This window comes from Colossoma macropomum, unplaced genomic scaffold (assembly GCF_904425465.1).
Source record: "Colossoma macropomum unplaced genomic scaffold, Colossoma_macropomum, whole genome shotgun sequence".
NCBI lineage: Eukaryota > Metazoa > Chordata > Actinopteri > Characiformes > Serrasalmidae > Colossoma > Colossoma macropomum.
This window is the reverse complement of record NW_023494800.1, coordinates 6,457,846-6,474,422: the sequence shown is the minus strand read 5'-3', so window position 1 is coordinate 6,474,422 and position 16,577 is coordinate 6,457,846. Positions and strand designations below refer to the sequence as shown.

Here is a 16,577-nt window from a genome sequence, read left to right as displayed (position 1 = left end):
TAAGCAGATACAAACTTTGTAGATTATGTTAGTGCTTACGTGCCTTCATCACACACGCTATGTGGCAAAAGCTTCGACAAAACAGACTTGTATTGATAAAATCAGCTTGCTATACACTTTTAGGTCCAATCCCATTTCTTATTTTTACCCCTACCCCTTGTTTTTGAGCGTCACCTTGCCCCTTGGAACTGAGTTACAAGGTGTAGAGGTTGAAATCTTCCCCTATGAAATGGGACTCTTGAATAAAAAGAGCATTACTTCATTAACAGCTACTAGTGCTGCTCTGTAGGCGACCCTGCCAGTCTGCAGTGACAGCAGAGGAGGGTAAAGTTCAGCTCCTCACTGCTGGGCTTTAGTTACATTTAGGGCATCATATGCCTTCAAAGACGGGCAGTTATTTATTATCACCCACCCCTAATTCTTCAGTGATATGAAGCTGAAGTCAGATATTTGCCAGCTTCTTGTTCGAAATGTCCTGTCCACCTTAAACGGTGCATCAGTTCTGATGCCTGAGGTGCCAGAATGCAACTGCTGCACCATTTAAGGTGGAACGGGAAATTTAGCTAGCTAGCTACCGAGACATCAAGCACACTACTAGCGATTTTTATGCTTGTTATCAAGAAAAGAACCATAATACACTGAAACGACATTAAAATAAGTTAATACAGTGATTATCATAATTGTTTAACAGAGAAAATTCTCACATTTGTGTGTTTCTTTGGTCGCTCATGCAGCCATCTTGTTGTTGTCTCATAACACTCTGTTTGGATTGTGCCTCTGAAAAACCTCCATTTGGAGGGCCATGTAGCTCTAACACTTCGCCCTACCCCTCTATCTCAACAACAATCGGGACCCCCTACCCCTAGATGCGCAAAACGGAGGGGTAAGCGCTAAGTGGTAGGGGCGAGGGGTGAAATGGGATTGGGCCAAAATTTTTGATAGTGTTTTTAAACAACAAATATCATGATACATACAGTGCATCATAAAAATGTCTTTGAGGAATGTGATATTATATTTCTGCCATACTGTCCACCCCTAATTAGGAACAGATCAGGCCAGCTAACTAGGGAACATCAGCAAACCTGCGAATGCCTACAAATGCAAATGCATTCTGTAAATATTATTCTGTACACACTGCGTTAAACAGGCCTGTCAGACAAAGGCAGCACATGCCTATGTGAGAACCACAGATCCAGCCAATCATGCGCTGCAGCAGAGGCTGAAGCTGTGCAAAATAAATTATGTTGTAGTCAGATAGTCTGATTAGGTTACCTTTGATCAATAACTTCATGTTAAAATATCCTAATTGGGGTTTTAGTGCTAAATCACTTTTGGCACCTTTTAGCAAGACAGAGAGAAAGTCACTGACAAATAAAACTATTGCCCTGCAGCTGTGTCAATAATTACGGCACTTAGAGCTATCTGGAATATCAGATAGCGCTGCTGACCGTCAGTTCAATTTGGGGAAGAACAATAAACAGTAAAAAGTTTCTCGGACTGTGTCAGGGATGTCTCGCTAACTGTTTTCAAGGCATTATTGTTGGAAACAGAGCATCTGCTCTCATTCCATTTGCAGAAGTGTCTACAAAACCCACTAATTGATTTGGAAAAGAATGTGTGGAATAGGCAGAGCAGTAATTACAGGGTTTCCTGATGCATACTGCTGACAGAGCGCTGTTGCATTACATCCAGACACTTGTTAAACGGCTATAAAGAGCCGGTATGTACCTGCCAGGCAGCATTCAGGTGCTTTTAAGGCTTTCAGAGGGAGGCTACGGGAAACACATGACTTTTGTCTGATTTATCACACATGCACATTTCTTGCTTCCACTATGTAACTAACTGGGAAAGGACTGGTGAGGAGTTTTTCTTTCACTACGCATATTAAACAGCCCACTGTCTACATTTGTTTTGTTTTTTATTTTTTTCCATGAAGTCCACATTGTGTAACACTGTGTGAGCCGTAGGCTGAATAAGCAACCACATCTGAATGTCAAAGTGATGACACAACCATGACAAATTCAAAACCAGCTCCTTCGTATGGGCTGTATGGACTGGGGGGTGAACAGTATTTAGGCTGGCCTTTGCGTAAAGGTGAGCTGTTTCTTTAACTACTCCAGTCACCAGTGTTCTCCTGAGTTACTGGGAAGATTCAGCTGGTCGTAACAGCCATGTTTGAAATGGAGGGCATGGCAATAACAGAAGAAACTACGGAAAGGTTTTTGAGATGGAGCGTTTCTGATGCTTCTAGCCTTGTTATAGCAGAACAGAAAGGAAAAAATGAAAAGGGGAAAAAAAAACAACTGTCAATTTTTATCACTATTGTGATAATTTAAGTCGCAATATGCTTTTATGAGTTTATTGTGAACATCACTACATAAAGAACACGAAACATCTGCAGGGTTCATTACAAAGAGAGCATAATTAGTCCTTTTCAACTGGATTTACTGTAGCACAGCATGTAAAATGTTGAATTACCATTCTACTCATAGCTTTCAATAGTATTTTGAAAAACGAACGTCATGATACATATAGCGCATCATGAAAATGTCTTTGTGGAATGTAATATTATATTTCTGCCACATTGATATTCATATTGTCCACCCCTAATTAGGAAGATATCAAAATAGATCAGGCTAGCTAACTAGATAACATCAGCAGACCTGCGAATGCCTAACATTGAAACAGGCCCATCAGACAAAGGATGGAGGGCATAGCAATAAAAGAAGAAACTAAGGAGAAGTTTCTGAGATGGAGCATTTCTGATGCTGTAGAACTTGTTATAGCAAAACAGAAATGAAAAAATGAAGAAAAAAAACTGTCAATGTTGTGAAATGATCAGACACATCTTGTGACATGACTAGCTTGTGATTGTTTGCAGAACTATATGTGACTGTGATCTGCACCACATCAGACTGTAACCAAATTAATACGAACTGAGAGTTTACTGGTACACTAGGGGGCAGATTTACTAAAAGAGGCACTAGTTACCAACAACCTACTGACACTTTGGGCAAGTGGGCGTGGCTTATTTAGCTGGCTATTTACTGAGAATTTTCATGCAAATTAAGGGCACACCTTCGTAAAATAAACCCTGTTTGACTCGCATGTCTTTTGTATGGAAACATATTTAGGCAGGCTCACTGTGACCTTATGATGCAATAATGACATATTTTCTTAAGATCTTGATTTAGTAGCTCAAAGTAATGACTAATAGCTAAAAACAAGTTATTACTCTTTGAGAAAATGTGCAATTATTTCAACACAATTCAATTATTTTGGGAATAAATTATTAATATCACTTTCCGTTTTGAATTTTGAGCTGCACTTAAGGAACTCGACTGGGAACCGTAAGATTTGTGGTGAGCGTGTCCTCTTAGCTACATGCAGTGTATCAAACCGTGGCTGTGATGTTTCAGAAGCCACAATGCAAATAAAGTAACAAAGAAACAAAGTACCTTCAGTAATGCAGGGACAGCAAAGCCAATGAATTTTACAACAGTTTGAAAGAAAAATAAAACTATCAAATCATTATTTAGATAAAGCCTGTCTTAAGACACGTCTCCAAGTGTAAAGTGTAAAATATAGCCATAGTATTAGGGAATGTCAGTTTTAAACGTTGCTTAACAAAACTAATTTGGTTAGTTTCTTAATTTCCTATATCAAATCATAGGAATAATATGAATGGTAGTGTTTACAAAGTGTTTCATTTTTGTTTAAGTCAAAAATAAATAAGCGTGTGCGATAAACTGGCAGCCACGTTAGCGCCAAAAAATAAGGCATGCTTTTCTCAGGCATTAAATGATGCACAGTCAGTATTTACTATGAGTCATAGTAAATCGGGATAAGTGCTTCATTATAACCTCCTTCCAGCATTTTGCGCTTTAAGAGGGAAACTCCTATAAATGCATATGCAAAGAGTCAAAAGTGCCAAAGAGCAGCGACCACCACTTTCATTCAAGCCATTGTCCCTTTTTAGTAGATCAGTAGAGCCACTTTTCAGTGCCAAGACATGAGTTTGTGATGGTGCAAAATGTTAGTGAATATAAGTGAGCGATTTAAGGCAACTTCAGTATGAACTAACAGTTAGTATGCATATCATTAGAATATATAAACACATAAAACTTCCAATTATGCTTTGGATAAACAACTTATACACATCTAAATTATCACACACTTGCCTCAAATGGTGTTGAGAGGTTCAGTAAACTCTAATAGACTTGATTATGTGGTTTCTGACACTGTATGATACACTGTTATCTATAAAAACTAAAAAATCCCAGACAAAATTTAAGTTTACTTTTGTCAATTTTGATAGACACATCAGTCAGATTTATTAAATACAGTCTAAAACTGCTTGCTTTCAAAAAGGCTTCATAATCTGGTGAGGTGCCCCAATCCACCAATCTAAATTGGTGAAATCTGGAGTATATCAGTACAATGTCAGTACAATGTCAGTACAATGCCTGAAGATAAGCAAGCCTACATGATTTTCTACCAAACTAAAGCTTCTTTGAAGTAAGACCAATATGTGAACCACACAGAGGCCAAAAGCTGGATTTCAGTGTGGGAGGCCCAGCAACTTGGTTAGGTAAAATCCATGCTGGTGAAATCTGGAATTTCCCTTTACTTCATCCGTGTATTAAAAAAAAAAAAAAATCCCATGACTCGTGACATAAAGTGAGGAAGAGATTCGCTGTGCAATAACTTCTGCACTGACCACTTTGCTGATGTATCCAAAGAAAGGCCAAAAGAAAACAAGTCTAGTTTGAACAATCCAGAGCCTCATTTTACAGGAAACCACTTTAGAGTATCTTTAGTTTACATCAAACATATCTGCCCCTCTCCCAAAACATCTGGACTGCCAGCTTTCACTGTCTTCGACTGGCTGGACATTAATCCGCAATCCACAGTCGTGTTTGTCCGGCACAATAAACCCTGCTCTGCATTTCCATATGAATAACTGCAAATAGCTTAGAGACAGAGTGCATTCCAGTATTATTCTTATTAAAAAAAAGAAAAGAATGGGAAAATAATCTCACTAGACGGAGCTGCGTCCAAATGTGGAACACCTGAAAAATCACTGAAAACCTAAACTTACAATGGTCTCACACTTGAATTGATTTCAAGGAGCTAAAATGTTTTTATAACTGCACATAAAGTATTATTATTTATACTATATAACATAATAACATTATGTAATAAATATCCAAACTATGATATGAAAAGTACAATTTTTGAAGTACAAACTGAACATCAGTGTGGTGAATCGCGACAGCCCACCAATCCGTGTTGGTGAAATATGGAGTGTATCACTATGTCATGCAATGTCAGAAGCCACATAGGCAAACCTAAATGATCTGTGTTTTAAATAAGACCATGCCTACTTCCAGAATTTTGCCACTAATACACTAATACAAAATAATATTTCGTAACACAATATTATTTTTATCATCAGTCATATGATTTTTCTGTTGTACCCACCATATTTGGGACTGAATTTCTGGCCAGAGCCGGTTTATGACACGAACGTAACTAGAGGTGAAAGATGGCTAAAATTACTCTCCTTACTTTGGAAGAGAAAAACGTGACCTCGACAAAGTCGATAAAATAGGCTGCGATTCTTATACAGTTTCCCCTGAACTCCTGATCCCACTTAAACGGACGGAAAGCTACCAAATTTGTGTTTTCCTGACATTTATATTTATCTCATAAACAACCCCTCCCCCTATTCTGGAGAGTCTCAAGCATTTAAAAGCACAGAAGCCCACCGGCTCCTCACGTCAGGGTGGGTAAAGGATCCGATGGTGCTGCATAAAGAGGAGAAAAAATAGGAGGGTATCATAGGAGGGTAACGACATCAGCTAATTAACACAGATGTGATCAATTCTAGCCTTTAGATAACTTTTGCTAATGTTAACAGCCGAGAGGTGAACAGTCGCCCCCTAACGGAGCTGCAGACGGCCGGTATAACTTCACCCTTCACCTATAAGTTCCCAGCTCCAGTCCTGCAACCCCTGCACTGCCTAACTGTGGTTTCCTGGTTAAAATACCTGATATTATTAGCTAATTAATCCCTTCTTGAGCTGAACGAGGTGTGAAGAGCAGAGAGAAACACTAAACTATACAGTGCAGCGGCTTTGAAAACACTGAATTAAATGTGTGTCTCATCATTCTCGGCTTCGGTCGTGTCTTGCAGGTGAATCATTCACGAAGCACAGCTAATCGAAGGCAGTGCTGTGCAGTCACTCCCCGATTCGGTCCTCAAAATGGCGCCAACTGTACAGTGACGTCACACGAAACGCTAGAATAACACAGTGGTCTCCAACTCTGGTCATGGAGAGCTACCTTGCTGCAGAGTTTAGCTCCAACCTGTATCCAACAAGCTGCCACACCCCTTACTTAACTCTAATACATCTGATCCAGCCAATCAGGGACTTGGAACGAGGCTGATTAGCTGGAGCAAGTGTGGCAAACTGTGGCTGGAACTAGGCTCTGCATGAAGGTAGCTCTCCAGGACCAGGGTTGGAGACCACTGGTAAAACATAATATAATAGGCATAATTTTATATGAACAAAAATACAATAGCTTTAGTTAAACTGAGCTTTACTGACAGTATTACTGAGAGTATTAAATTACTTAGAAATGAGTGTTTATAGCAGGGGTGCACAACTCCGGTCCTGAAGGCAGGTGTCCAGCACAGTTTGGCGATTTACCTGCTCGAACACACCTGATTATACTCATCTGTTAATTGCCAGGTTAAGTGGGTGTGTTTGAGCAGGAAAACCTCCAAACTCTGCTGGACACCGGCCCTCCAGGACCAGAGTTGTGCACCCCTGGTTTATAGAGTTATCTGTTCATTACAAGGCACTATGGTGCTTTACTGGTGTTTTATCAGCACTGACAAAACTGTGGAATCTTAAAACTGGATGATTTTACTGGTCAAACAATATACTGACCGAGCCCTAATAAACAATGGCCAACAATTCTGAACTTAACTTCTTTCTTTTCACACCATCGACGAATGAATGGAAAGATGAATGTGCTTAAGAGAAGAAATGGAAGGCTGTAGTTGGCTGAATCAAGAGAAAAAGAGAATGACTGTGTGGGAGAGCAGACTCCTTTCACAGCCTGCAGGCTCATAAATAAACACAGCTGAGAGCTGTGACCCTGCCGGGGCTCTTTAAACGAGTTCCAGACACACATACGCAGGCTTCCTCCAGGTGCTGTCAAGGTGAGTCTCTCCTCATTCAGCCCAACTGCCTTGACTGGAATGGGCCTCGTTTAAAGGAACAGATTGTTGGAAAATTACATTTATCAACCTTATTCCAATGCAGCCGATCAGCCAAGGCATGTTTGGTGCCTCTTTGGAGCTATGAGGCTGATGTAGTTAACAAGTAATGGCTTATGTACACTGATTAGCACAGTACAAACTTCAGGCCTAAATCATCAAACCATCAAGTAAACCGTTAAGTAATCGCAAAAAGATCTGGTGGTGTGGTTTCTGGCACTGTATGGCAAATTGACTCCAGATTACAACTACTTTTCCACATTTTTATCTCATCAGAATTTTACTTGGACTGTAAAACGTCATTAAACTGCTTTAGTTTTGGGTCACAGTTCGGACCACACATTGATTTTCTATAATAACATGTATATCACGGAAAAAAAAACTTGCATCTCAACTTTTGACGTTTGTCAGTTTTTGACATAATTTGAAAATATCTGTTGCCCTTTACATTGTATGTAAATTTCATGATGAATGAACTAAAAAAAATGACCAAAAATGACTCAGAAAAATGTCTGGTTCCATTGACTTACATTAAAATTAAAGTAGGTTTTTTCCTTCTCCTGTAAAGTTACCATTTTGGAGATACAAGGTTTCACTCCAACAGCAGCGATATGTCTAATATGTATAATATGTATAATATGTATGATAGCATAAAAACTCCTTGTGAATAATGAATGTATACAAATTTAAATCACTAAATTAAACCATCTAAAGCCTCAATTGTGTCTTTTTCCCTTTCAAGTAACAACCTGCTCAGACTGAGACAAGTGTCTGCAGACAAGGTATTCATTCTGCACAAGGCTAACTGGTAGAATATAACCTCCCAGTATTTGTTAGCGACATCAGCCTCGTCACAAACCTGAAGAATCAAACTCAGGACATGAAACATGCCTTGGCTGCTTGATTACACTGCAGTTAAGGAGAAAATTGTGTAAATTCAATTTTTCGCACTAGCACTTTAACCTGTGACGCTGGGACTTGAGTGCCGTGTTTTGTGTCAGAGTCTGCTGACAACTATGGATGCTGCCAACAAGGCCTACGATTTAATTCTCAGCAATGGAAAAACAGAATTACCCTTTCTGGAAACAATGAGGTCACGACGGAGACAGACCAGCAAGGTCTGCAATTCTTGGGACAATGTTGTTGTGTTTTCAGAAGAAGACGGTCACAAGACAATAGACTGTCTAGCTTCATTTGTTAGCACTAGATGGGCTTGGTGGTGACGGTGGAGCTCATTTCCTACCTGGTAAAAAGGGGATGATTCTTCGCTTTGGATCCTTCTGCCCTCCTTCCACAGGGAACTTATCCAGAAGCTCCATCTAGAAAATGGCAATAAGAAGACGTTTAAAGTGACAGTTGGGCGGAAAACTAACATCACTTCTTCCGTTTCTATCCCAAATGTTTTTTTTCCTAATTTTAAATCCTAAGTTTTCACTGGAGCTACATGGAAGCGTATTAGCACAAATTAGCACTGTGCAGCTATTTCTCTATCTGACATTACTTCACAGCTTGATGCAGTTTGAGACAAGCGCATGATGATTTAGGCACACTAACTGGTGGTCATCAGCTTCCACTACTTACATTAGCCTTGTAGCTCCAGTGCAAAGCCAAACTTCGCACACTAAACGCCTCTTGGCTGATTAGCTGTTTGGCATAAGAGAGACAACTGTGTATATTCGGTTTTTTTCACCAGACTACCACTTTAACAGTAGAGGTCACCATGTACAAGACGAAGCAACACTCCACAAATTCCACAGAACACATGGACTGCCAGTGATTAAAATCCATTCAACAGATGGCATTCCACCCCTCCCTCTGAGTACATGTGCTGCGTGGCTTGGTTCGCAAAGACCCACTGACATAGTGGAACCTTTTTTTTTCCTCCCTCTCCCTCTTTTCGAATCCAGCCGTCCTGCATAACGATCCCACAGTGCTATAGGTTATTTTCCTCTGCTGGTGCCAATTAAGTTTTACCCTTTTTTTCTTTTCTTGGCCTGCAGTTTTGGTTCCAGGCTGCAGGCCAGCAAAATGACACCTGGGGCGTTTCAGAAGACGAAGGTAAAGTGTCTTTAGTGTGTGTGTGTGTGTGTGTGTGTGTGTGTGTAAATATAAAAGCATATGTTTAATATCTATAGCAGTGCTTAGGAGCGTCAGGGGACTCCAAGGTCCCCTCATGCTGTGTACCCCTTGAACTTTCTTATATTTTCTTAAATTTTAGTAGAAATTATTTCTCACTGCTAACTCACTAAAACATGCAGAAACATTCTGTTGAAATTGCGGATTCTAAATATTCAGTTCATACCATATTAGTGTTACTGAGTATTGGAGCTGAAGTTAAAAACTTCTTGTTATGAGTTGAGTCTAGTTTTTGACAGTCTTGGACACTGAAACAGTGTCAGAAGTGCAGACTCACAATGCAAATAAAATGTAAACATGAACTGCATAACTAAATATGTAAGCGAGTAATTATTTAATTAAGCAATAAGCCACAGGAGGCCATGCATTACTGCGATTTTATCACAGAGAAGGGTGTTTATGCAAAAACCTCTGCTTTATAAGTACTTTTTGGTCACCAAATTACCACAGAGTCGTATTTAGCACTAATCTAACGGCGCACCTCTTCTCATGCTGGGGCTGAATTTCAAATGGCTACCTACACAGGGCACTACATAGGAATCCTGCAGCCCAACAGTGCATAATGTGGCTAAAAAAATAGTAATTTGGGACTCAGCAACATTCATACTTCACACTTTTTGGCTGTAGAGGCTAGAATTTCTAAATTTCCATAGCACACTATTTAGGGAGTACGGAGCCGTTTGGGATTCAGCCTGGGTTTGACGTGACTTCTGACTGAAACATGAACATTTGAAGGAAGACATTCAAGTGATGTTCTTTAGACTTTTATACTGACGTTTTACAGTTAATTATACCGCAAGTACTTTAATTCAAGCCTGCGATATTAATGATGGAGTTGTTTAGGCTATTAGCTATCTTGTAGCCTGTTGACTAGCTGACCAGCCTAGTTCTAGTTACGAAAATAAGGTGCCAGCCGCTCAGTTTAAACAAAAAAACGAGGTATTATTTTGTCAGTATACTCCAGATTATTCCATTAACAGCACAAGGGTTTTTCGTATCGAGGCGCAGCTTTGAACGCAGCTCAGCCAATCAGTTTTTAGGACCGGAACTATACATTTCATAATTGTATATAGATAATTCTGTACTGTAAATCGAATTTGGCAAAACAACACAACAGTAGAGTTAAAGCATCTCTAGAAATACAGTCTCAGAGAGCATGAACCTTAAAAGTGCCTTGCCTGACATTAATCCTGACTAAAGCCGAGTTAAGGCTAGATATACGCTTACAGCACAATAAAATTACAGAAAGAAATGATGTACTATGAAATCGTGTAACGAAAATTTAAACTACCTAAAAACTTCATAAAAATTACTAGCTGGCAGTGATAAAGTACTCAGTAACGTGACTGACTGTCCTAGTGAACCTTTCACAATATTATCAACTGAACTGGATTCATATTTTTTAACATCTAAAAATTAAACATGATAAACAGAATAACTCCAATAAGTACAATACCCCACCAACGCGAATAAACATAAAGAAGCAAGGTTTTATAATATTACTGATACTATAACTAATAATATACTTTTATTACATGAAAGTATTTTTGTAGTCTAAGCACTATTTCACACCTGAAAGTCGGAACCAAGGTTCATAGTTTTGTTACATTGTAGAGATATTTTACATGTTGCTGTTGTCGGAAGAAAACCTCGTATCTCCAAAATGGAAAAAACATTCTCTACTTTTAATGTAAGTCAATGGAACTAGACTTTTTTCCAAGTCATTTTGGGATGTTTCTTTTGGTCCATTCTTCATGAAATTTACACACAATGTAAAATTCCGTCAAAAAATTCTGTCAAATTATGTCAAAAACTGAAAAACGACAAAAAAATGGAGATACGAGGTTTTAGCAGCGATATGTTACACTGTTTTGGTTTCACATTGCAATTTATCGAGCACATTAAACAACTAAATGACACATGTATATCCCGTCATCATCACCTATGTGGGCTGCATGTCCCTATATTTAACATTGATTGTAAAGTTGCGTGCATCTGACAGCGTGTTGAGTTGGCAGGTAGCCTTTTCCGTTTGAATGGAGAAAAATTAATATTCTCCCAGAAAATAAAGTAGAAGTTTCGGCAGTTTTACACGTTTTTTCAAGCTTGTGCCGCTGCGGCTCATTTTACTTCTTCTTCTATTGTTTAATGGGTGGTGATAGCCGGCCTCAACTTGCTGTAACTGGTCCAACAGTGCAAACTATCCTAAATAGGGTTTTCACACTGCAAACGAACTGAACAGAAAACTGAAAAGTCCAAAGGTCTGGACCAAACAAGGTATGTGTGAAAGCACCCTAAGTGCAAACAGGATCCACAACATAACCTAAACAACCACAGTTTCCCCTCCAAAACAGCACATTTACAACAGTGTTGAAATTACAGATAGACGTCCAGATCTTTAAACTGTTTAGTAATAGTGTTTATTAAACATCTTGAGAATATTTTAGGACAAAGTTCAATGAGTGGTGGGAACATCCACCAGCATTTAAACCGTCCGGGCCAGTTTCCCAGACGCAGATTAAGCCTAAACCTAGACTACAAAGAATTTTCAATGATGATTCATCATTGGCACCGCAATTTAGTCCAAGACCAGACATAATCAATGTCCAGGAAGCCAGCCCTTAAGCTTACCTGTCATAAGCTTACATGACCCTCTCTGATGTTTAGAGATGTTAAGTAGATAAAACTGACAGGGTAAAAAGGTGGACGAGCAGTGAAGTGTCTCCAACATTAAGCTAGACCTGCTATACACACACACACACACACACAGGGTGATTCAAAAATATTAATCCGATTTCAAAGCGCCATATTTTTACAACCGTGAGGCGTCTAGGAACCAATCACAATCCAATTGAAAGAGGGGGTCATAGAGGGGGTCACTGGAAGATGGCTCCCTTCACTCTGCGAGGAGATGCGACCCCTGAGCAGAAAGCGTTTTGCGTTCTTCACTTCAATAAAAGTGAATCAGTCAATTTCGTCGGCAGTGAAGCTCAAACAGCTCATAGTGTTCGTCTCTGGTTCCACAACACTGGATAATCTCCAAAACCGCATTGAAAGAGCCGTGAGTGCAGTGACACCCGACATGCTCAATCGAGTATGGGATAAATTTGACTATGGCGTTGAGGTTGTCTGTACAGCTGGAGGAGGTTCATACTGAGCACTTTTAAAATTACATAAACTTTATGCTCATTTAAACCATTTACAACTTTGCTCTGTAATGATTTACAAGTGAAATAATTTTTGAAATCAGATAAATCTTTTTGAATCACCCTGTCTAAACATTCACACACACAGTTTTTTCTAAGTATTTAGCATTTATGCACTCAAACTAAAAGTTCTTTCAATATCACTGCCACATTCTCAGGAGTTGGTCACTAATGCAGCCTTTTTAGTGGTCTCTATGTGGCATTTCCTGTGTGCCATCAACATTTCCGCTGCAGACATCATATCCTGTTCACTACCCCACCAATGTTTTGTTTTTCTTCATTAAAACATCGCTGGATGCATAACAGAACGCTCAATTTTAGTTTCATACAAAGAGTTCAGGATATTTTACACCGTGTTCCTTAATGGGAACATGCATCATTTTCAAAACCAAGTAATAGCTGTCCATTAACAGCCTGTCCAGCAGTAGAAAAAGGCCTCTCTACAGGAAAATGAATCATAAAGAGGAGAGCTCTGGTTTAATCACATTACTTCATAAAAACTTTCACATGACAGATCTATTCATTATCCCCTCAAAAAACAACACTATAAATCAAAAGTCTATCAGAAAAACAAGACAACAACCAGAAGAGCAGAGGAGAAAAAAGCTGGGATGGGGCCAAGAATATCAATCCAGCAAATGGAAATTATAGAAGAGGCTGTGGGGGTGGGGGGTGGGGGTCTTTATGATTAATCTGAACCCTACATCAGCCTTACAACCACTCCTTCCTCAGCTGAACAAAGAGACAAAGGAAAAGAGCTATGATGAACATCTGTCAGATGGGGTGGGACGGGTGGGTTTTCTTCTGCTTTTTACTGACGTTCCTTGTATCGGAACTGCAGTGAACGAAACCCACACGCGCGCAGTAATTGCGTTCAGATGTTGAAGCGTCACGCCTGAGCTTCGAATGTTGTTTATGCTGTGAAAGACGAGGCCGTTTGGATGAGAAAACGCGCTTCTGACGTGGTCTCTGAATCCTCCATCCACACGCAGCACGTTCAGCAGTTAATCACATCAAGTCTAATAATGGAATTAGAAAGAAAGGCCTTCAAAGACACACTCACCACAGGTCTTACTCACAGCACAGACCCACAATTTTCTCCATTCTGTTCTAACTGTTATTTAGTCGCAAGCATTGTTCCTTGGTGCACCTAACCTTTTCCTTCGGCATTCATCAACATTTCAAACTGTACGAAACGCTTACATTCAACAAATCATCACTGTGCAAACTGCCTGAATCATAAACCACTTGCCTCAAAGCTACTGTTATCGATAAAAACAGACAAAAGTAGGTTGCATTGCTGCCATCATGAAGCCTGACCTTTGTCCTTACCTCTGCCTATTTTTATACATATCAGTATGTCACACCACGTAAGTGATTACTCAACAGCTCAATATGGTTTAAAGCATGTGTGAAATGATTTAGGCATGCAGTTTGCACAATGTTAACTGCCGTGCATAAGCGTTCACTACTTGCTAGCAACATTAGCCTTGTAGCTCCAGTGCAAAATCATGAAGCAAACTGGGGACACCAAACATGTCTTGGATGACTGGCTACATTTGGGGTAAGGGGCAATTTGTGTATTGTGCAAGTTGTCCAAACTGTCATAATCAAGATGAGATGGCACTGGTCCCTAGTCATATATATATGCTGTCAGAAGAAAACCTCGTATCTCCAAAATGGTAACTTTACAGGAGAAGGAAAAAACCTACTTTACTTTTAATGTAAGTCAATGGAACCAGACTTTTTTCCCCAAGTCATTTTTATGATGTTTCTTTTGGTTCATCCCTCAGGAAATTTACAAACAATGTAAAGGACAGCAGGCATTTTCAAATTATGTCAAAAACTGAAAAACGACAAAAATGGAGATACAAGGTTTTCTTCCAACAGCAGTGATATATATACTGGCATTTGACCGATAACGCCAGACAACGCTGGATGGGATATCGGAGGGAAAAAAGAATGAATGTGATCCAATGCTGTAACAAATCTATCCTGAATTATACCACAGTTTGTTCCAATCTCATAATGTGAGTGGCTGAGAGGCATTCTCCTGATAGCAAGCATATATCGGTCCTCCGGCTTGATAAGGTTGGCACCCTGCTGACTGTTTGCCACTGCCGGACCACCCTCGGACCACCCAGATTACTGTCCTGCATACAAGCTCTAATTAGTAGCACAGAGGCTTTTATTTTGGAAAATAACTAAGACAAAATAGAGAAAAAAAATGACTAAGTCTAATGTAAATGATTTCATAGAAAATGTTTAACTAATTTACAAAGTATAACTAAAGGATGGAAGGTAGGAAAAATCAGTATATTGGACTGCGAGTGGAAAATGAGCGATGATAAGTGGAATTTTGTCTAATACTCTGTTTAAACACCAGTGGGCCGCCCGGAAAACGCTGAGCAAGATGGCAACTCCAACACCAGTCACTCGATTTTATGCCTTTGGAGTCTTTATTCTTTAAACGAGTGACATTTGAGCAGTTAGCTGGAACCAAGCTTGTACTGCAGTGGATGGAACAGCTAACTAACGTTGCGCTAGCGCTAGCCTAGCTCAGCAGCCGACTGCTCAAAACATTACAGAACAGGTTTGATTTCGGTTTTCTGTCACTCTAACTTCAGTCACTCGACTCTGTTCTCTCAGACATGAGGACGGGTTTTTATCATCTTCTCTTGTAACAGCAGAGCAGACAGAATCTAACCTGTACTGAGGTGTTTGAATCTGTAGGCAAATAAGCTAACTTAGCTAGAGGAGCTTGTCTAGTAGCTAGGAGGCTACAGATCCAAACGCCACAGAACACTGTTGAATTTCAGTTTTCTGTCCCTCTGACGCCAAATGTTCGACTTCGCTTCCTCAGTACTGAGTTATTATCATGTAAACTTGTGTCAGTGAAGCTTCTGTTAGTCAGAACTGAGCCTGGTTTGTGGTGAGGAGAGCTGATAGCATGCAGGCTAAGCTGATGCTAACCAGCTCCTCACTCCTAGTTAGCAATGTCATTTAATATTTAGCACTTGTTGCTAGATTGATGTTTTGATATTGATATTGAATAATGGATTGAAAATAGCTTTTATTTAACAGAAGTGTAAGCAGACAAAATTTGCCCAGAAGAAAGAAATTCTTTCTTAAAATTGTCTCAGAGAAATAAAGCAGATCTCAATATTAAATTAAGGAAGGATCACAGATTTCTGAATTGTTTCTCCTAAACCCCCCTTAGGAGAAAAGAGGAGATTAACATCAGTGTTTCGCTGTGAGAAGTTCTGGTGATGAAGGAGAGAAGCATGGGTTCTCCTTCTACACTGATGGAGTGCTGAAAGGGTTCTGTGATCTAGAACGGAGTATAAGAAAATGATAAGATTTCACACTTTTCTTATGGAAATATTATTTAGCCGAGACTGCGGTGAGACGGGTCAGACACTAAAGACTTAAGCCACATGTTGACAACATTTTGATCAAAGTCAGAAAATCTGAGGGTTATTTCTCAGGAGACAAATTTTAGAAACAGGAGAAAATGGCTTAAGTCTCACTCTGGTTTCAAACTGGACTTAACTGTGTCCAGGAGAAGAACCTGAGATCAAGAGGAGATCTCATTTAGAATATTTCTTTCCTCTGGGTGATTGTTTTTCTGTTTCAGTACGATGTGGTGGCACAATACCAATATAAATGCAGAACCAATTGGTAAATAGCTACGTCGCTGCCTCATCCCACCAAACGACTCAGTGGCCCTGAGCACGGTTAGCTAACTGTGTTGAGAAAACTGCACTGAGCATGGTTTGTAAGAATTCCTTCTCAATCCATGCCTGTGTGGAAATGCCACTAGAACAGTTGATCTCCGTGCTCAGAACCATTTGGCCCTACTGTGGAAAAAAGGCCTATAAGTGCCATTATCTTCCAGTAATGGCACTCTGGACGAATCTCTTCAAGTACCATTCCGACTTATT

General features: G+C 39.7%; 1 protein-coding gene across 2 annotated transcripts in view; it reads right to left on the bottom strand.

Moving 5' to 3' along the window:
* sh3pxd2b (SH3 and PX domains 2B) overlaps positions 1-16,577 on the bottom strand; it is a 67,815-nt gene that overhangs the window by 35,503 nt on the left and 15,735 nt on the right. For both annotated transcript variants that reach the window (XM_036587736.1, XM_036587737.1), the window contains exon 3: positions 8,535-8,610. In XM_036587736.1, coding sequence (XP_036443629.1) covers positions 8,535-8,610 — 76 coding nt within the window. The remainder of the gene's footprint in view (positions 1-8,534; positions 8,611-16,577) is intronic.